The 21,494-nt window shown below is 47.2% G+C and overlaps 1 protein-coding gene across 2 annotated transcripts in view; it reads left to right on the top strand.

Moving 5' to 3' along the window:
• The window catches only part of gldn (gliomedin), a 206,503-nt gene that overhangs the window by 137,286 nt on the left and 47,723 nt on the right, over positions 1-21,494 (top strand). Inside the window, exon 1 of one of the 2 annotated variants that reach the window (XM_038813342.1) lies at positions 5,049-5,139. The exons of the other annotated variant lie outside the window; for it this stretch is intronic. Within the exon in view, the coding sequence (XP_038669270.1) occupies positions 5,059-5,139 (81 nt within the window). The 5' untranslated portion in view covers positions 5,049-5,058. Of the gene's footprint in view, positions 1-5,048; positions 5,140-21,494 lie in introns of those variants that run through there. 2 annotated transcript variants of the gene reach the window in all.

Below are 21,494 nucleotides of genomic sequence, written 5' to 3'. Positions count from 1 at the left end.
CATACTCACAGAATCATACCTTACACACAATGTCCCAGGCACCACTACCACCATTCCTGGGTATGTCCTGTCTCAACGGCAGGACAGACCAAACATGGCGGCGGCACAGTGGTATGAAGGCAGGAGGGAAATCATAGAATCATAGAATTTACAGTGCAGAAGGGGGCCATTCGGCCCATCGAGTCTGCACAGGCCCTTGGAAAGAGCACCCAACTTAAGCCCATACCTCCACCCTATCCCCTTTATCCCCGTAACCCCACCTAACCTTTTTGGACACGAATGGCAATTTAGCACGGCCAATCCACCTAACCTGCACACCTTTGGATTGTGGGAGGAAACTGGAGCACCCGAAAGGAACCCACGCAGACGCGGGGAGAATGTGCAGACTCTGCGCAGACAGTGACCCAAGCCAGGAATCGAACCTGGGACCCTGGAGCTGTGAAGCAACTGTGCTAACCACTGGGCTACCATGCTGCCCTTGGAGTCCTCAATATCCACTCTGGGCCCCATGAAGTCACATGGCATCAGGTTAAACATGGGCAAGGAAACCTCCTGCTGATTACCACGTACCTGCCACCATCAGTTGATAATCAGTGGTCCTCCATGTTGAAGACCACTTGGAGGAAGCACTGAGGGTGGCAAGTGTGCAGAATATGCTCTCGGTGGGGGACTTCAATGTCCATCACCAAGAGTTGCTCAGTAGTACCACCACAGACCAAACTGGTCAGGTCCTAAAGGGCCCAGCTGCTAGGCTGGGACTGGCGAAGGAACCAACAAGAGGAAAAAACATACTTGACCTCTTCCACTACAGCTACGACACTGGCATCTACCCGGTAATATGGAAATTGCCCAGATGTGTTCTGTGCACAAGAAAGTGGAAAAATCGAACCCAGCCAATTACTGCCCTATCAGCCTACTCTCCATCATCAGCGAAGTGATGGAAGGAATTACCAAGAATAGTATCAAGCGGCACTTACTCAGCAATAACCTGCTCATGGACGCTCAGTTTGGGTTCCGCCAGAGTCACCAAGCTCATGACCTCATTACAGCCTTGGTTCAAAGGTGGTCAAGAGTGTTGAATGCCAGAGGTGGCCTGAAAGTGACTGCCCTTGACATCAAGACCGCATTTGACTGAGTATGGTATCAAGGAGCCCCAGCTAAACTGCAGTCAATGGGAATTGGGGGAAAACTCTCTGCTGGTTGGAGTCATGCCTGTCACATAGGAAGATGGTTGTGGTGGTTGGAGGTCAATAATCTCAGCTGCGGGACATCACTGCTTTGTTAATGATCTTCCTTCCAGCACAAGGTCAGAAGTTGAGATGTTCGCAGATGACTGCACAATGTTCAGCGACTCCTCAGGTAATGAAGCAGTCCATGCCCAAATGCAGAAAGACCTGCACAATTTCCAGGCTTGGGCTGAAAAGTGGCAAGTTACATTTGCACCACACAAGTGCCAGCAGTGGCCATCTCCTACAAGAGAGTATCTAAGCAGCACCTCATGACATGACCATTGCTGAATCCCATACCAATGATCAGAAACTGAACTGGACTAGCCATATTAGCACTGTGGCTACCAGAGCAGGTCAAAGGTGAGGGCTGGGATTCTGCAAGCCCGCTCCGGGTCGGAGAATCGCTGGGGGGGGGGGGGGGGGGGGGGGAGTCGTGAGAATCCCGCCATGCCGCTCCAACGCGGCCCGCCAATTCTCCGGCGACCAGAGATTCGGCCCCCGCGGCAAATCTCCGCGCTCGACGGGCTGAGTGCCCGCCGAGTTCCGCCAAGTCCCGCCGTCGTGGTTTACATATGGTCCCACCCGGCGGGACCTTGGTATTCTGGCTGCGGGGGCCGTCCTGGTGGGGGTGGGGGCGGGGGGGGGGGTTCCGACTCCATGAGGGGCCTCCACAGTGGCCAGGGGGACATGCTCATTCCAGGGAGGGGGGGGTGGGGCCATGTTTCTCCGCACCGGGCTCCTGTAGGGCTCCGCCATGTTGCCCAGGGGCCGGCACGGAGACAGCGACCGCGTGCATGTGCCGGCGCAGAGACGACTGTGGCATGCATGCACGGGCCCGGGCCGGCCGTGTCGGACCGGCTTTCTTCACCGGAGCAGTGCACAGCACTCCGGCGCTGTTCTAGCCCCTGAAGAGGAGAATTACTGGGCCTGGCGGCCCGTTGATGTTGGCGTTGCGCGCCGGTTTTGATGCCGGCGTCAACACTTGGCCGCGATATCGGTGTATCCTAGCCTAGGAATCCTACGGTGAGAAACTCACCTTCTGACCCCCCAAAGCCTGTCCGCCATCTACATGTCACAAGTCAGAGTGTAATGGAATACTCTCCACTTGCCTGGATGAGTGCAGCTCATACAACACTCAAGGAACTCAACACCATCCAGGACAAAGAAGCCCTCTTAATTGTTCTTCCTTCCACAAACATTGAACCCCTCCATCATCGATGAACAGTGGCAGCCGTGTGTACCATCTACAAGATGCACTGCAGTAACTCACCAAGGTTACTGAGGCAGCATCTTCCAAACCCGCATCCACAACCATCTAAAAGGACAAGAGCAGCAGATACCTGGGAACCTCACCAGCTGGAGGTTTCCCTTCAAGTCATTCACCACCCTCATTGTCGCTGGATCAAAATCCTGGACCTCCTTTCCTAACAGCACTATGAGTGTACCTACACCCCAGGGACTGCAACGTTTCAAGAATGCAGCGCACCACAACATTCTGATGGGCAACTAGAGATGGGAAATAAATGCTGGCCTAGCCAGCCAGCAATGCCCACATAAATGAATGAAAAAAAACACACCCACGATGGCAGCAGTTTAAGTGTGCAAGGCAGTAAGCTGAATTTGCATAAGGCCAGTCTGAGCTTCCATTTCTGCACTCAAATATTTGATGGAAGCTGTTTGTGCTGCTGTGAAAGATGAGGTATCAGAAATCCATAGAAACCCTGCAGTGCAGAAGAAGGCCATTTGGCCCATTGAGTCTGCACTGGCCCTCCGAAAGAGCACCCTCCCTCGGCTCACTCCCCCCGCCCTGTTCCTGGAATACCAAAACTTCACCAAACATACACATCTTTGGACGCTAAGGGGCAATTTAGCGTGGCCAATAACCTAACCTGCACATTTGTGGACTGTGGGAGGAAACTGGAGCACCCGGAGGAAACCCACATGGGGAGAATTGCAACCTCCACATAGAAAATCACACAAGGCCGGAATCGAACTCGGAATCAGCAATTACACACTGGTTAGGTTCGCACCTGTGCTAATGGAATTGGTCAACACTGAGAGGAATCGTCTCCAAGCTCTGGGCAAAGCCTTGTGTCGAGTTACGTAGAAACAAGCAGCAGGACTGGGCCACTCAGCCCCTCGAGCCTGCTCCACCATTTAATAAGATCATGGCTGATCTTATAGTAACCTCGAATCTGCATCCCGCCTACCTCCGATAACCTATCACCATCCTGCTTACCAAGAATCTATTCACCTCTGCCTTACAAATATTCAAAATGCTGCTTCCACCACCTTTTCAGGAAGCGAGTTCCTAAGACTCCCGACCCTCTGAAAAAAGATTTTGCCTCACCTCCATTTTAAATCGGTGACCCCTTATTTTTCAACAGTGATCCCCCTAGTTCTAGATTCTCCGACAAGACGAAACATCCTCTCCACATCAACACTGGCTATACCCCTCAGGATCTTAAATGTTCAAACCAAGTCACCTCCTACTGTTCTAACCTCCAGTGGATTCAAACCTAGCCTGTCCAGGCTTTCCTCATCGGACTGGTTGGTGCTGGAAACCCCCACACTCCTTGACATTGACTTTCTGGAAATGCACCAAACATTTTGTTGCATCTGCCCATCAGCCTTGCTCAATACACTGCCCTATTGAATTGCCCATCCGAGTTCACTGCAGCATTCCGGTTAGATGGCATCAATGCTACCCTTGTCCTTGTCACAGGTTGGCATAATACCATGTGCAGATCCAACCCCTTATCCACCCTTTAAATGACTCACATTATCAGCATCTGAAATGTTGGCTGTGAGAATGAATCCAAACGATAGTCTGTTTGTTATCTTCATCATTGCTCTCTGCTGTTCCCGCTCCGTCTGACCAAGGGTTATGGGTATAGGGTGGAGGTGTGGGCTTGGGTAGGGTGCTCTTTCCAAGAGCCGGTGGGCCGAATGGCCTCCTTCTGCACTGTAAATTCTATGATCTATGATCTAAGATGCACATCATGCGTATCTGCAGAGAGAAAGGCACAGGGGTGCGGTGAGTGTGTCGGGGAAGAAAGTAAGATGTGCATGTTTACATCTTCTGCTTGCTTGCAAATCATAAAAAGAGCATGGGATGATGGGTAGGTGGGGCGTGAGAAGGAGATTTAGCTTTGGGGAACTGCCAACTTTGATAGTCTCAGTGTCTCTGCTGGCCAAAGGCTCAGCAACAGACATCCCAATAATGGGCAGCACTGCCTTACCAGTGGTCATGAAATGCAGATACATCTGTCTCCTACCGGTTGGGTCCTGCTGCCTTTCGTTGTCCGCTACCTTACTCGGCAAGAGAGACTGAAGTGTGCCAGTGATTACGGCGCAATCTGCTTTACTGATAAGGTCTGGCGTAGTCAGGCTGCTAACAGCGTGTGCAAATAGACGTGCAGGCACCTTGGCTTGCAGTAGTGTGAAGTGTGTGAGGGTGTGACTGTTGCACATGTATGTCAAGTATGTGTCTTGTGTTGGGAGGTGAGCAACAAGATAATGGTGAACTGAAAGGCGAGTGAGGTTGGTGGTGCAGTGGGTAGAACATGGCATTTGAATCACTCACTGACCTTGTTCACTGATGCAGTCACTGAACATCTTGCAGCACTGGATCCTTGGGGCTAAACTCCCATTCAGGAAGGTTTAAAACATGTTCATGGATAGGATCAAACCCACGTTGAATTAAATCTATTTGCGCCATATGATACCATAATTAATTATTCAAGAAGCATTTGTTTTGTTCTCTTTGGATAATGATCTTGAGCATGAGATTAAACTCTTGTATTGAAAGACTATCAATGGCATCTCAATGCTCATTTTACAGGATCACTTGGATCTCACTCATTTTTGCTCAGTTTATTTACTTGTGGATATTGGAGGTTTGCAGAAGGTACGTGTAATCCTTCACACAGTTTCCATCTGCTCATTTATATGTTTTCTGAAGCTGTTATGAAGCAAATGTATAAAATGAAGGTTTGTTTCCTGTACAGTTAAGCTACAGAAGGTCACACAAATCCATGACTATTCATTGCCATGAGAGACCAAGGTGTGTTTTTGTTCCACCCGCGTTTCTGTGGATTCCCTCTGGGTGCTCCGGTTTTCTACCATAGTCCAAAGGGTTAGGTGAATTGGCCCTGTCAAATTGCCCCTCAGTGCCTAACGATGCACAGGTTAGATGGGGTTATGGGGTTACGGGTTAGGCTGGGGAAAGTGGGTCTGAGTAGGGTGCTCTCTCCGAGGGTCGGTGCGGACTCTATAGGCCGAATGGCCTCCTTCTGCACTGTTGGAATTCTACGGTTCTCTGGTATGTGTGTGGAGTACGAGTATATCACTGAAGAAGGTGCAAGAAGCACAAGAACATCAATTTCTTTACGATGGTCCAGAGAAACCCAATGGGCTGGATTCTCCGTTCTGGAGACCAGATGCTCCCGCCAGTGGAGACTCGCTCCTGGTCTTCGCCGGCGCCAGGAGCAGCGTCCAGATGCAATTCCCTATCTTTTCCCATACTAATTCATGCATGGAGAGCTCGCAGGATTTGTCTGCACCCTGGTATCGAGCCACCACTTTACGCAGGTGGCTTGATATTGAGTTTCACTGCCCCCCCCCCCCCCCCCCCCCACAGTGCAAATCCTGCCGCCTCTCCACTGACAAGGAGGAGCATCCTCTCCCACCCATCAAGGGAAAAACAGTACACATGTCTGAGGGTGACCTGACACCCTCCCCCACCGACCCCACATCAGACCTTCTCATCAGACCCCCCAGACCTCCCTATCAGACCTCCGATAAGACACCACCCATTAGAACCCCCAACAGACCTTCCCATCAGACCCCCCTCAGACCTGTCCCTAACAGACCTCCAAAAGAAACCCCAACAGAGACCGCAACAGAGACCCCCACCAGTGACCCCTGTCTGAAAGCTGAAGAACTGACCAGGCAGTAGGGTGAAAATCACAGCAAGTGTTTAAAGCAGCAGCTGTTACAAGTCTCAGAGGCTTCCTCGAAAGCCAAGTACAATTCAAAGGGCTTCAAAGCTTAAAGCTCCTTTATATGTGGTGAGAAGCTGTCAATCACAGCAAGAGTGTTTCTAAACATTGTGGTCAGCAACAAATAAGAGATGCATTCAAGCATGAAGGGAAAGATAGGGGGCGGAATTGTCCAAAGATGGGGCTATGTCCCCAGGCAGGTGTAAAAACGCTAGCATTTCACTCCCCAGTTTCCTGCAAAAAATAAACGGCTATTCACTTACCTGCAGGCGGATAGCAGTAGAGGCTCCTTCATTAAATGTTTTTAAGACAAAGATACATAGTTTTTCGAAGAATAAAGGGATTAAGGGTTATGGTGTTCAGGCCGGAAAGTGGAGCTGAGTCCACAAAAGATCAGCCATGATCTCATTGAATGGCGGAGCAGGCTCGAGGGGCCAGATGGCCTACTCCTGCTCCTAGTACTTATGTTCTCCCCTTCACAAAACCATGCTGTCCATCTCTAATAAGTCCATTTGTTTCCAAATGTGAGTAAATCCTATCTCTAAGAATCTTTTCCACTAATTTCCCTACCACTGACGTAAGGCTCACCGGCCTATAATTTCCTGGATTATCCCTGCTGCCCTTCTTAAACAATGGAACACCGTTGATTACTCTCCAGTCCTCTGGAACCTCACCGGTGGCCAATGAGGATACAAAGATTATGGGCAGCATGGTGGCGCAGTGGTTAGCACTGCTGCCTCATGGCGCCGAGGTCCCAGGTTTGATTCTGGGTCACTGTCTGTGTGGAGTTTGTACATTCTCCCCGTGTTTGCATGGGTTTCACCTTCACAACTCAAAGATGTGCAGGATAGATGGATTGGCCACGCTAAATTGCCCCTTAATTGGAAAAGATTAATTGGGTTCTCTAAATTTATTTTTAAAAAGGATACAAAGATTACTTTCAAGGCCCCAGCAATTTCCTCCCTTTCCTCCCTCAGTATTCTGGGGTAGATCCCATCAGGCCCTGGGGACTTATCTACTTGAATGCATTTTAAGGTGCCCAACACCTCCTCTTTATTAATATCAACATGACTCAGAATATCTACACACTCTCTGTACAGTGGATTAGACAGGGTCAGAGAGAGGAGGTGGAAATAAATCGTTTTAGTGACTGATAGAACATAGAGTTGAAGTCAGGGTCAGACAGAACATTAAAGAATGGGCACTGTTGGATTCAGCCTGGGCACAGCCAGGAATAGGGTAGAATATGGAGCTTGGATGTGGAATTCCTTGAAGAAGTCAAATGCGATGGCTTTGGTTTTGCTGGTACTTGGTTCAGAAAGTTACAGCTTATCCACGAGGAAAGGCAGAATGACAATAACAGTTGTGGAGTCAAATATGGTGGTGAAAAGGTAAAGGTGAATTTACATGGGGAAGCTGACTCTGTAAATAGTGCATCATAAAGAGAAGTAGCAAGTGGCTAAATGTAGACTGCACACTGGAGGTGGTCATGCTGGCATGCAAGACATCATTGCAGAAGATGCGTTGCCTATGTTGGACAAATTGGATGGATCATGAAGCAGATATAGTGATATCAAACTTAACAGTAGCTTCAGAAGCGTTATACAGTAAAATAGGTAACTCCTTGTGGTTTCAATCACCATTTCATTCAGTCATTCTTGGTAAAACACACCAATGTTAGGATTAGCAAAGATTAAAAAGTACATCTTACACTACAATGGTCCCATTCATACAAAATCCCTTTTAAGCACACAAATTGAAATGTGATCAAATACAGACACTTTGCTCTGAACCCAAGATAGTGTCTGTAATTTCCTTCTCCGAATCCCCGCAGAGAATTGTCACATGAACATTTCCAAACTCTACTCCCAAAAACACACTTTAAAGTCTTCTCTCCTAATAATTAATGTTTCCCTTTAGCAGTTTGCATTCCATAATCCTGTCCACGTTTTCCAACTGACACTTTTCACCAAGCTTCTGCTCCACTTCTCACAGAGAATCCAGTTCAGGATTTCACATCAACTAATTTTAGGATTTCCTTGTCTTGACGGCTGTACAAGCTGTTCACAATTGCTTTAACTCTCAATTTCCACACTGTATTAAAATTACATCAAACGTTTCATCTATCTCTGAAATCTGCTGTCCCACTTTAATTCTAGTTACTGCAATTGTCTCTTTAACTCAGAACACTTTGTTTACTCTTCCTCGAATTCTTCTGAACAATACCTTGGTCTCTGTTCACTTAACCTCACGTGTCTCAAACGTTCTTTCTATCCTAATTCCCTGGTTATCTTGCTCCTTCAGAAGCCTGCCTCTTTGCAACTCCCTTGTCCTGTCCAGTTTCTCCTGACAGCTATTCACTCTCCAGAGCAATCAACAGCAATCAAATTAGCTAAGCTAAAACCTAAAAGGCGTCTCTACCGTACAAGGCCCCAGTTGCTAAGCAACCACTGCTGGTTTAATTACTCTTCACGCCATAGCCCTCTCTAAGCACAATAGAATCACAGTTGGAATAGAAACCAATCTCAAAACATACAAACACCATTACCCAGCATGAATGTAACTAGGTTTTACCTTTCAAGGCAGAGAAACATTAAATTAATCCCACTTAAACTAATTTTACCAGTACAAATATAAACCCCTTAAAACTACTTTTGTTTTCCTCACACCTGACATTCCAGTGCTGTACTGGGGCAATGCTATACTGTTCTAGGTGTCCTCTTTTGTGATGGACATTAAAGTCCCAACTCCCTGCTCGGTGAATGTAAAAGATTACATGTCATTATTGTGAAGAAGAGCAGGGAAGTTCTCTCCAGCATCCTGGACAATATTCTATCTCTCAATCAACATCTCAAAAAAACTGATTGTCTGGTCACTATCAAATTGCTGTTAGTGCCCGCTTGTTTTCAACATTACAGCAGTGACTAAACTTCAAAAGCACTTGATTGACTCTGAAGCACTTTGAGATGCCCGGTAATGATGGAAAGTGATATATAAAAGCAAGCCTTTCTTTTCTTTGCATACCTGATCTCAAAGTTTCTCCGAGATAATGCTCTGACCTGGGGCGGCATTCTCCCCTACCCGGCGTGACGGAGGGTGCCGGCATAGGGGAGTAGTGCCAACCACTCAGGGGTCGGGCCTCCCCAAAGGTGGGGAATTCTCCCCACCTTTGGGGGCCAGCCCCGCGCCGGAGTGGTTGGCACCAGAAGACTGACGCAAAAAACCGGCGCCCCGGCAGCGGGGCTGGCCAAAAGGCTTTCGCCGGTCGGCGCATGCGCCGGCAGTGACGTCAGCGGCAGTTGGCCGCTGACGTCACTGCCGGCGCATGCGCGATGTGGGGTTCTCTTCCGCTTCCGCCATGGCGAAGGCCGTGGTGGCCGCGGAGGAAAATAGTGCACCCAGGGCACTGGCCCAGAGTCTGAGCAGGGGATCCCGATTGCGGGCCAGGCCACCGTGGGGGCACCCCCCCCGGGTTCGATCGCCCCCGCCCCCCCCAGGACCTCGGGGCCCGCTCGCGCCACTGATCCCGCCGTTCCAGAGATGGTTCAAACCTCGGTGGCGGGAGAGGCCTCCCAGCGGCGGGACTTCGGCCCATCCGGGCTGGAGAATCACCGCAGGGGCCTCTCCGATCAGAGTGCCGAGATTCCTGCCCCCGCCACTTCCCGGGTGGCGGAGAATCTCTGCCACGGCGGGGGCGGGATTTTCGGCGACCCCAGACGATTCTCCGACCCTACTGGGGGTCGGAGAATTTTGCCCCAAATATCTATTGGCAATGATAATTAAGGTTTTTAAAAAAAATAAAAATAAGCACTGTTAGCCTTTGCTAAGATTTGATTGATTTTCTTTATAGAAAGCCAGGGATCCACAATACAAAGGGGACATTGATTTTGCACTTCACTTGCATTTTGCATAAACAGAGTGCCAAAGGTTTATTTTAAGCTAATCATTGATGGGTTTCTAAATTGCAGGCACTTTCATTTATTTTAGTAGAAAATACAAAGCAGCTTTTGGATATCAGGGCAGAGCATGTGAAAGGATTGTGGTCTGCGTAGGTTGGAGCCTGTTTAGTATGTATACAAAATTACATAGCAATTGAATGAAGTGTCCTTAATAGAGCATTGTAAGAACTACAAGCGTCAAAACATTTTTGTATAAATGTTACTCAGTCTGCAAAAATGTTGAGTTGTCTGATTTGTACATGTAGCCCACTGCCTCTTTATTAGGTTGTGTCGTACCATTAGCATGTTTCATATAGCATTTAGCGATAAGAGGTTCTGTGCTATGTATTTGGATGCATAAAGTGAGCTCTGCTCTCTGGGCGGCTAATCTTTCATCTAGAAACTGTTGAGTAGTAATGTCCAGTATTTAATTATAGAATCGGAGAATCTTGCATCACTGAAGGAGGTGCGTTAGTCCCATCGTCCAAGTCATTGAAGGTGACAGGGCAGGTTGAGACAGTGGTTGATAAAGCATACAGTATCCTGGGCTTAATTAATAGGGGCTTAGAGTACACGAGCAAGGAGATTACTTGGAATTAGCAGAAGACTTTGGTTCAGCCTCAGCTGGAACCTTGTGTGCAGTTCTGGGCGCCACACTTTAGAAAAAGTGTGACGGCATTGGAGAGAGTGCAGGAAGGATTCACGCGATTGGTTCCAGGGATGAGGAATTTTGGTTACGATAATAGATTGGAGAAGTTAGGACCGTTTTCCTGAGAGAAACGAAGGGTGAGAGAAGGTTTGATGAGGGTGTTCAAAATCATGAGAGGTCCGGACAGACCAGATAGCGAGGACGGTTCCCACTCGTGAAAGGATTGAGAATCAGAGAGCGCAGATTTTAAGGAATTTGGAAACAAAGCCAAAGCAACATGAGGAAAAACACTCTTCCACAGCAAGTAGTTATGGTCTAGAATGGACTCCTGATAATGTGGTGGCGGCAGGTTCAATGGAGGGGTTCAAAAGGGAATTAGACTGTTATTTGAAACGGAACAATGTGCAGGGTATTGGAGATACGTCGCTCAGCAAATTGTTCATTCGGAGAGCCGGATGTGACAAAATAGGTTAAATGGCCTCCTTCTGCATTGTATAAATTGTGTGATTCTGTGGTGCATCTTTGAAGCTTGAATCCAATTTGTCTTACCTTAGGGGGCTGTACAGGCTGGGTGGTTATGTATATTCAATAAGACGTCTTACAACACCAGGTTAAAGTCCAACAGGTTTGTTTCAAAATCACTAGCTTTCGAAGCACTGCTCCTTCCTCAGGTGAAGGAGCAGTGCTCCGAAAGCTAGTGATTTGAAACAAACCTGTTGGACTTTAACCTGGTGTTGTAAGACTTCTTACTGTGCTCACCCAGTCCAACGCCGGCATCTCCACATCATGTATATTCAAGGTTTAGATAGACAGATTATTAATCACTGAGGGAATCAAAGGTTATGGGAATAAGGCGGGAAAGTGGAGTTGAGGATTATCCCATCAGATCAGTCATGATCTCATTGAATGGCAGAGCAGTAGTACTCAAAGTAGTACTGATGTCACTGGACTCGGAATCCTGGCACCCAGGCAATGCCTTGGGGTCACAGGTTCAAATCCCACCTTGGCGGCTGGGGGAATTTAAGTTCAATTAATAAATCTGGAATATAATATTATTGTTGTAAAAGCTCACCTGGTTGGCTGATGTCCTTGAGGGAAGGAAATCTGCCATCCTTACTTGATCTGGCCTACATGTGACCTCAGACTCACAGCAATGTGGTAACTACCCTTTGAAATGTTCCAGCAAGCCACTCAGTACAAGGGCAGAAGGAGAAGGACAACAAACGCTTGCCTTGCTAGTGACGTGAAGGAACAAAGAAAGAAAAAACTTCAAAATCATCATAGATTTGCTGTAACATACTAGAATATTATAATACAATAATATTGAAAGGTAAGTTGTAAAGTGTCCAAATAGTTGAATAGATACTTATAAAATGAGCTTTGCGTCAGGTTGAAGTTATGCTGTATCCAACAAATAAGTGCCTGGCATCTCTGCTGAGATTCTTCGGGTCACTCACTGTTAGCTCAGTGGACCGTCAGCTGATTCACTGGAGAAGCTGATCCTCTAACAGTATTACAGCAGAAGATTGCAGAAAGCTGATGGAGGATTTGCCACATGTTCCCATGTAAGTTGTTGTTTCATCTCTCCCTGGAGTTCACTTGGGAATGAGAGCACTAACCTGACTCCGGAGTTACAAAGGGCAATTGTCCGAGTGTGCGGCAGTGTACCTCACTGTCTACTTTTACATTCCATGGCGATGGACAAGATTCCCCATACTTGGAACATTATCATTTTTGCTGTTAGGTAATTTGGACATTCTGAATTCCTCCTCTGTGTACACGAACATGCGCCAGAATGTGCCGACTGGGGGCTTTGCACAGTAACTTAATTGCAGTGTTAATGTAAGCCTACTTGTGACAATAAAGATTATTATTATATGATTATAATGAACACGTTTTATGGTATAGTCTGTTGAACGGGAGCACAGAGGGCCACAAAGTATCCAGAAGTTGGCAGTTAAGCCAGAATTGTAAAGACTGATGCCCTCCAGCCCTGTAGTGTACAGGACCCGTGGAAGAGCATCTGATTTACATGGTTCCCACTCCACCATTAACATCTAGGACACCTACCTTCTCCAGCCTGCTGCACTCACTGGACAATTTCATGAACTTCCCTTCCAATTTCCACCCTCATCTTCACAAGGTCCATTTCCAACTCTTCCTTTCCCTTCCTTAATTTCTTCATCGCCATTTCTGTGGATAGGTTGTCAACAATATTCACTATAAGTTCACTGCCTCTCATAGTTACATCAAACCCTTCCTCCAATAAAGACTCCAACCCATTCTCCCAATTTCTCTGCCTCTGCCGCATCTGTTCTGATGATGCAACCTTCCATAATGGCTCTACTGATATGTTCTCTGTTAAGATACTGGACCTGACCCCAAGTTTTGTTAGCGGACAGGACGGGAAACTCCAAACAATTTAGAATTTGGAAAACTGTGAGGAAAGGATAGTTCACATCAGGAGTGATGACTTTGACCAATAGGTGTATTTTATTTTAAACAAGCTTGACTTTAAAAATAGCATTAACCACATTAGTATCTAAGAAGTAGCTTTACAATTAACAGTTAAACAGTTCCTAAATAAAGGAGAAATTTTAACCTATGTTTAACCTATGTCCTACACCTTCATTATAAATATTCGCAAAGTAGTTCAAGTGCCACTTAAAAATAAAGTTAACAAAATAAGTTTAGTCACTGTCCTCTGTGTATAGACTTTGGACAGAGACCCTTTCAGGAACAACCTAAAAGTCAGACTCAAATCCGATGGCAAAACTGCCAAAACTACAGACAGGCCTGGCTCCTTCCATTAATTATATCATCTGTATTTCATTACCTGCTTAGTTAGGACTAAACACCATCCCTCAAATTATCTATACCCCATGGAACTGTCCAACTATAAACAATATTCCATTAATCCATCTCTGTAAAGAAGCAAATGGCTAAGAATCAATAATTACCGCACTTTTATGACACCTTAATTACAGCTTTACTTGATACATTGCCTGTAAGATTTTTTTAAACCAGGGTTTTTAATAACATTATTACAACAAAATTTAAAATATAATATATAACAATTTCTTATATTCACCACGTCTCCTTTATCCTCAATCACCGATCCGCCCTTCCATGGTTGGCAGAGCCCTTGATCATGCCCGTTCTATTTCTGGAACTTCTGCTCACAACTCTTTGATCCCATCAGAACCATGTTAGATTTCCCTTGTTGTACCTTCCACAGCACCAACTTTCTTCAAAAGATCATCCTCCACCATTTCCACCACCTCCAGCATGATGCCCATATATTCCCCTCCCAATGTCTTTCAGCATCCCAAAGATACCAATCCCCCTGCAATACCTCGGCCCACTCCTTATTCTCCCCAACACACTCTCCCCTTCTCATGGCATCTTTCCATGCAAATGCAGGAGACACAACATCTGCCCTCACCATCCACATCCCAAACTCTCCTTCCAGGTGAAAGTATAATTTACTTGCACTTTGTTCGATTTAATGTACTATATTTGCTGCTTGCTATGCAGTCTACTATATATTGGATGGACAAAAGGCAGAGTGGGCAACCACTTCGCAGAACACCTCCACTCAGCCCCTGAGCATGATCCTGAGCTACTGGTCATCCATCATATTAATTCTCTACCTTACTCTCATGTTGACCTCTCTGTCTTTGGTCTCCTATATTATTCCAATGAAGCCCAAGATAGGCTTAAGGAACAGCACCTCAGGCGGAACCTTGTTGAAGTGCTGGGGGTCTCAGCTGCCAGTCGGAGGGCCGGAGTGAGACCCACGGTGCCTTTTCTGTGAATGTACACCGAACCACATGCCAATGAGGCAGTGGCGAGGGCAGCATCTGACCTTCCCCTGGATTCAAAACCTCTGGTGGCAGAGCATTTTGCCTAACGAGAGCAGCCAGCCAGTCAGAGGTTGTGCAGGGTGGGGGCCGTGCAGAGAGGGTGGCAAGGGTGGCGGTTGTCAGTAGGGACACCCCGTTTCCCGATGTCCAGTATCACCCCTCTGGATTTGACAAGCTGGCCGCACAATTTGGCCTGTTGTGCACACCGTCCGGTAATGGCCTCTCTGCCAATATGTTAATACTAGCGGTGGTGGGATGAAGCTTGTAAGTGGTGATAAATTGGCGACAGGGCTGGAACGTTAATGACAGTCCTTCCCTCCCACAACTTAATTCTGTCGGTGTCAGGAATGCCGTGGGGTTACGGCACACCTCCATCCCACCTGAGTCAATGACATTTCTGCTTCCAAGCTCATCGCCAACCGAGAGAGTTCAAGATGCCAGCCCTCATCTTGCGATTAGGCACTTTACAAACTTCCACACTCAACGTTGAGTTCAACAAATTCAAACCACAACCTCTACCCCTCATTTTGCCTCTTTACTCTTTTTAAGTATTGCTTTTAATCCGTTTTTAGCTTGCTTTTGCTTTTGGGCAGAGCAGTTTATCGTTCAGCCATTCACATCTCCTCTGTACACACCTTCTGTTTTTTGACCTGTCTCATGACCAGTGACTTTGACCTTGAACCACCAACGTGGCTATCATTTAACCCCTCCGGTCCTCCAAACTACCACAGACCTTTGGCTTTTTTCCTCAATCTCTTCCCGCCCTTTCACTGGCAAAATTATTCCGTTTCTTACTTTCCCCCGTTCTTACGAAAGATCAGCAACGTGAAACATTGGGTAGAATTGCACAGTCCCTCCCCCTGGCGGGAATTTTCAGTCCCGCCGTAGCCAATGGACTTCAGAACGGCTTGCTGCATTTTACGGAGCAGCCCCCCGCTGCGACGGAACCGCACAATTCTGCCCATTAATTCTATTTCTCTCACCACAGATGCTGCCTAACCTCCTGAATATTTCTGGGGTTATTTATCAGATTTTCAGCATCTGAAGTAGCTTGCTTTGTAATGGCTTTATTTGATATCTCCGTAACATTGTTCACAGCCACTCTGAGTGGATTGTGTAAACACCTATCCTGCAATTGTTATAAGTGAAATTCTTTTATTGAACGATCAAACACTGCTTAACTCTTTGCTGTTTACATTATCAATTGTTTCTGAGTTCAGATACTAAGCAGTTGTTTTGTGGATATTGGGTGGCATTCTCCGATCCGCCAGCCGTGTGTTTCTCGGCTGTGCGCCGTTCGCTGGCAGCGGGATTCTGTCTTCCCTCCGATTGTCACTGGGATTTCCAATTGTAACCACCCCACCCCGCCTCAAAAGCCCCTGGTGGGGCCGGACCCCCGGGAAAATTTAATTGCTACAGCCGGAGAATTCTGCCCATTGTCTAGATACTGGAAGATATGTTCCCATTCCAATGACAGGTACTGCACTGAAAAGCTTTGTTGATTCACCAATGGCTTCTCTAATAATGATCTCCGCTGCATCTATCCAGAAAGCCTTTGACAAGGTGCCACACAAAAGGTTGCTGCATAAGATAAAGATGCATGGCATTAAGGGTAAAGTAGTAGCATGGATAGAGGATTGGTTAATTAATAGAAAGCAAAGAGTGGGGATTAATGGGTGCTTCTCTGGTTGGCAATCAGTAGCTAGTGGTGTCCCTCAGGCATCCGTGTTGGGCCCACAATTGTTCACAATTTACATAGATGATTTGGAGTTGGGGACCAAGGGCAATGTGACCAAGTTTGCAGATGCCACTAAGGCAAGTGGTAAAGTGAAAAGTGCAGAGGATACTGAAAGTCTGCAGAGGGATTTGGATAGGTTAAGTGAATGGGCTAGGGTCTGGCAGATGGAATACAATGTTGACAAATGTGAGGTTATTCATTTTGGTAGGAATAACAGCAAAAGGGATTATTATTTAAATGATAAAATATTAAAGCATGCTGCTGTGCAGAGAGACCTGGGTGTGCTAGTGCATGAGTCACAGAAAGTTGGTTTACAGGTGCAACAGGTGATTAAGAAGGCAAATGGAATTTTGTCCTTCAATGCTAGAGGGATGGAGTTTAAGACTAGGGAGATTATGCTGCAATTGTATAAGGTGTTAGTGAGGCCACATCTGGAGTATTGTGTTCAGTTTTAGTCTCCTTACTTGAGAAAGGACATACTGGCACTGGAGGGTATGCAGAGGAGATTCACTACGTTAATCCCAGAGCTGAAGGGGTTGGATTATGAGGAGAGGTTGAGTAGACTGGGACTGTACTCATTGGAATTTAGAAGGATGCAGGGGGATCCTATAGAAACATTTAAAATTATGAAGGGAATAGATAGGATAGAGGCGGGCAGGTTGTTTCCACTGGCGGGTGAAAGCAGAACTAGGGGGCATAGCCTCAAAATAAGGGGAAGTCGATTTAGGGCTGAGTTTAGGAGGAACTTCTTCACCCAAAGGGTTGTGAATCTATGGAATTCCTTGCCCAGTGAAGCAGTTGAGTCTCCTTGATTAAATGTTTTTAAGGTAAAGATAGATAGTGTTTTGAAGAATAAAGGGATTAAGGGTTATGGTGTTCAGGCCGGAAAGTGGAGCTGAGTCCACAAAAGATCAGCCATGATCTCATTGAATGGTGGAGTGGGCCCGAGGGGCCAGATGGCCTACTCCTGCTCCTAGTTCTTATGTTCTTATTTGTTTTACTGATCCGCACCTAGAGGAGTCAACAGTCTAGTTGGTCTCTCAAACTATTCCAACACCCATAGGTGCCATTTTGTAATTACGTTAATCAGCTCCACTTTCACTCAATGGAACCGAGAAGTGAAAGAAGCACACGGGATATTAGGATCAAATTTCACCAGGCATCAATATAATTGCACCAAGGATTCTGAGATCAAGCAAGACAGGATCAGCCTATTTATAATCGTTTAAGGTGTCACTTTTGAACATACTGAACACAATAGGTCATTCTCCATTTTAAACTAACATAAAGTTATCATAGAATCGTAGAATTTACAGTGCAGAAGGAGGCCATTTGGCCCATCGAGTCTGCAGCAGCCTTGGAAAGAGCACCCTACTTAAGCCCACACCTCCAACCTATCCCCGTATCCTAGTGACCACACCCAATCTTTTTGGACACTAAGGGCAATTTAGCATGGCCAATTTTCCTAATCTGCATCTCGTTGGACTGTGGGAAGGTACCAGAGCACCCAGAGGAAACCCACGCAGACATGGGGAGAACGTGCAGACTCCACACAGACAGTCACCCAAGGTTGAATTTAAACCGTGTCTCTGGCTCTGTGAGGCAGCAGTATTAACCACTCTGTCATCTCTGATTCTTGAGTGCCGGAGTGGGACTTGAACCCAGAACCTTCTGACTCAGAGACGAGGGTGCAACCAAGGGAGCTGCAGCTGTCAACGCAGTGTATGAAAGTCTGATCATATAAAAACCATTTGTGAATCACCCTGCCTTGCAAATCAGTCAGTTTCCATCTTTTCTGGGTAGATATGCAGGACTCAGCTTACTAATGGGTGAGGATTAGTGCAGAACTGCATCTGTATACAGGGCCAGGATGAACTAATTTTGAGCAGAAAGCAGATTAGCAACTTTGAGACATTAGAAGAGTATCATTATTACACAATGCTTGACTGGAGTAGATGAAACAGACACAATTCCTTATTGATTAAAATCAATATACAACCAGGATGACTAACTCCCAGATAAAGGGATACTTTGAATTGGCGGCGAGTCTGTAAGAGCCGGGATGTGGGGGTATGTATTGCACTGGGCGTGCTCCGGATCTGGCACCTGTGCAGAAACAGCAGGAGAAAGTGCTGCGACCAGCACACATGCAGATACATAGATACATGGAAGATAGGAACAGGAGGAGGCCTTTTGGCCCTTCGAGCCTGCTCCCCCATTTATCATGATCATGGCTGATCATCCAACTCAGTAGCCTAATTCTGCTTTCTCCCTATAACCTTTGATCCCATTCACCCCAAGTGCCAGATCTAGTGGCCTCTTGAATATATTCAATGTTTTACTTCCTGTGGTAATGAATTCAACAGGCTCACCACTCTTTGGATGAAGAAATGTCTCCTCACCTCTGTCCAAAATGGTTTACCCTGAATCCTCGGACTGTGACCCCTGGGGCAAAATTCTCCGACCCCCCCGCAGGGTCGGAGAATCGCCAGGGGCCGGCGAAAATCCCGCCCCCGCCCGGGAATTGGCGGGGGCGGGAATCACGCCCCACCGATCGGCGAGCCCCCTGCGGCGATTCTCCGGCCCGTCCCGCCGCTTGGAGGCCTCTCCTGCTGCCGTGGTTTGAACCACCTCTGGTGGTGGACGGATCGGCGGCGCGAGCGGGCCCCCAGGGTCCTGGGGGGGGCGCGGGGCGATTGGCCCCCGGGGGGGTGCCCCCACGGTGGCCAGGCCCGCGATCGGGGCCCACCGATCGGCCGCCGGGCCAGTGCCGTGGGGGCACTCTTTTTCTTCCGCCGCCACCACGGCCTCCACCATGGTGGAGACGGAAGAGAATCCCACAGCGCGCATGCGCCGGTGATGACGTCAGCGGTAGCTGACACACCGGCACATGCGCGAATCGGCGAAGGCCTGTCGGCCAGCCCCGGCGCCGGGCGTCAAAGGCCGTTGTTGCCGGTTTTGCCGCCAGTCGGCGTGGTGCCAACCGCTCCGGCGCGGGCCTAGCCCCTCAATGTGAGGGCTTGGCCCCTAAAGGTGCGGAGAATTGGTAGAGTTGGCACCACTCTGCTACGCCGGGACCCCCCGCCCCGCCGGGTAGGGGAGAATCCCGCCCCTGGTTCTGGACACACCCACCATCGGGAAAGTCTTCCCTGCATTGACCCCGTCCAGACCTGTTCGAATTTTAAAAGTCTCTTTGAGATCCCCCCCCCTCGTTCATTTGCCTTCCTAACTGCTGACTGAACCGGCACGTTAACCTTAAGAGAGTCTGAACTAGGACTCCTATGTCTCTTTGTCCTTCTGATTTCCTAAGCCTTTTCTCATTTAGAAAATAGTCTATACCTCCATTCCTCCTTCCATTACCTCACACTTTTCCACATTGTATTCCATCTGCCACTTCTTTGACCACTCTCCTAGCCTGTTCAAGTCCTTCTGCAGCCCCTCCTGCTTCCTCAATACCACCTGTCCCTCTACATATCTTTGTATCATCTGCAAACTTAGCAACAATGTCTGAAGTTCCTTCTTCCAGATCATTAATGTATATTGTGAAAAGTTGTGGTACCAGCACAGACCCCTGAGGCACACCACTAGTCACCACCTGCCATCCTGAAAAAGACTCCTTTATCCCCACTCTTTCAGTGAAACTCTCAGCAATGGAGCCTTTGGAAGGCAGTGGCAGGAATACCCCTGCACACCGCAAAGATGCTAATCGTACTTTGGCATTGCATTTGGGTGCAATCTTCTAATGGTGACATTCACCAAATTTCAGATGCACATTAAAGTGTTCCACCATTTATTTAACTCTGTGATTTAGCCTTGGACTCCTAATGTTATGCGTCATCAAAGCTCTTTGAACTTATAACAGTTGAACACAACTGCCCCATTATCTTTAAGAACAAAGTTCAGTGTATATCTAAACCCATCACTACTCATTTGTACTTCTGCATCCTTCAGAGTTTAGTCTCATAAATTCAATACTGAGGGATCCCTGTCTGCACATATTGTGTCTACATGTAACAAATACCGACTATAGTCTTAACCTTTAGCCTGTGCACCCAAATAGGTTTCAGGCTTCCTGAAAGCTGAAGGTAAGCTTCACTTTTCATAAATCCTTTACAAAGGTCACTTCTCAGATAATGTGCAGACTTCATTCATGTGCTATTATGAGCAATTTTATTAAAGGTCTTGCTCATATTTATCGAAAAGTAACTTCTTACACAAATGGAAATAGGCTGCTTTGAAAAAGTGTTTCTCTTATTAAAAAGTAGCGCATCGAGTTGTATCGAGTCTACAGCAGAGAAGTATGACCGATGCTGGCATTTTGGCTGTTTACTGGCCTCCTCACATCTTCAACTGATCCAAGCAGCATTTCTATGATTATTTACATTCGTATAAAGACTTAAGACCTGTAATAACCAAGAGATGCAAGTGTACGGACATTGACCAGCCAGCATTGATGAAGTGGGGCAGCACGGTAGCACAATGATTAGCACAGTTGCTTCACAGCTCCATGGTCCCAGGTTCGATTTCCGGCTTTGGTCAATGTCCGTGCGGAGTCTGCATGTTCTCCACGTATCTGCATGGGTTTCTTCCGGGTTTCTTCCGGTTTCCTCCCATAGTCCAAAGATATGCAGGTTAGGTGGATTGGCCATGCTAAATTGCCCTTAGTGTCCAAAACAAAAGGTTTGGTGGGTTACGGGGATAGGGTGGAGGGGTGGACTTAGCTGGGGTGCTCTTTCCATGGGCCGGTGCAGACTCGATGGGCCAAATGGCCTCCTTCTGCACTGTAAATTCTTTTTTTTTTGTTATTTTTAAAAATAAATTTAGAGTACTCAATTCATTTTTGCCAATTAAGTGGCAATTTTTTTTTAGTGTGGCCATTCCACCTACTTTGGGTTGTGAGGGCAAAACCCATGCAAATATGGGGAGAATGTGCAAACTCCACACGGAGAGTGACCGAGAGCCGGGATCGAACCTGGGACCTCGGCGCCGTGAGGCAGAAATGCTAACGACTGTGCCACCGTGCTGCCCTGCACTGTAAATTCTATGAAATGGTTACATATGTGGTTTGTGA

The sequence above is a fragment of the Scyliorhinus canicula genome, chromosome 12, assembly GCF_902713615.1.
Source record: "Scyliorhinus canicula chromosome 12, sScyCan1.1, whole genome shotgun sequence".
In the NCBI taxonomy this organism is placed as follows: domain Eukaryota; kingdom Metazoa; phylum Chordata; class Chondrichthyes; order Carcharhiniformes; family Scyliorhinidae; genus Scyliorhinus; species Scyliorhinus canicula.
Note: the sequence above shows the minus strand (reverse complement) of the source record. Positions and strands in the feature narration are given on the sequence as shown.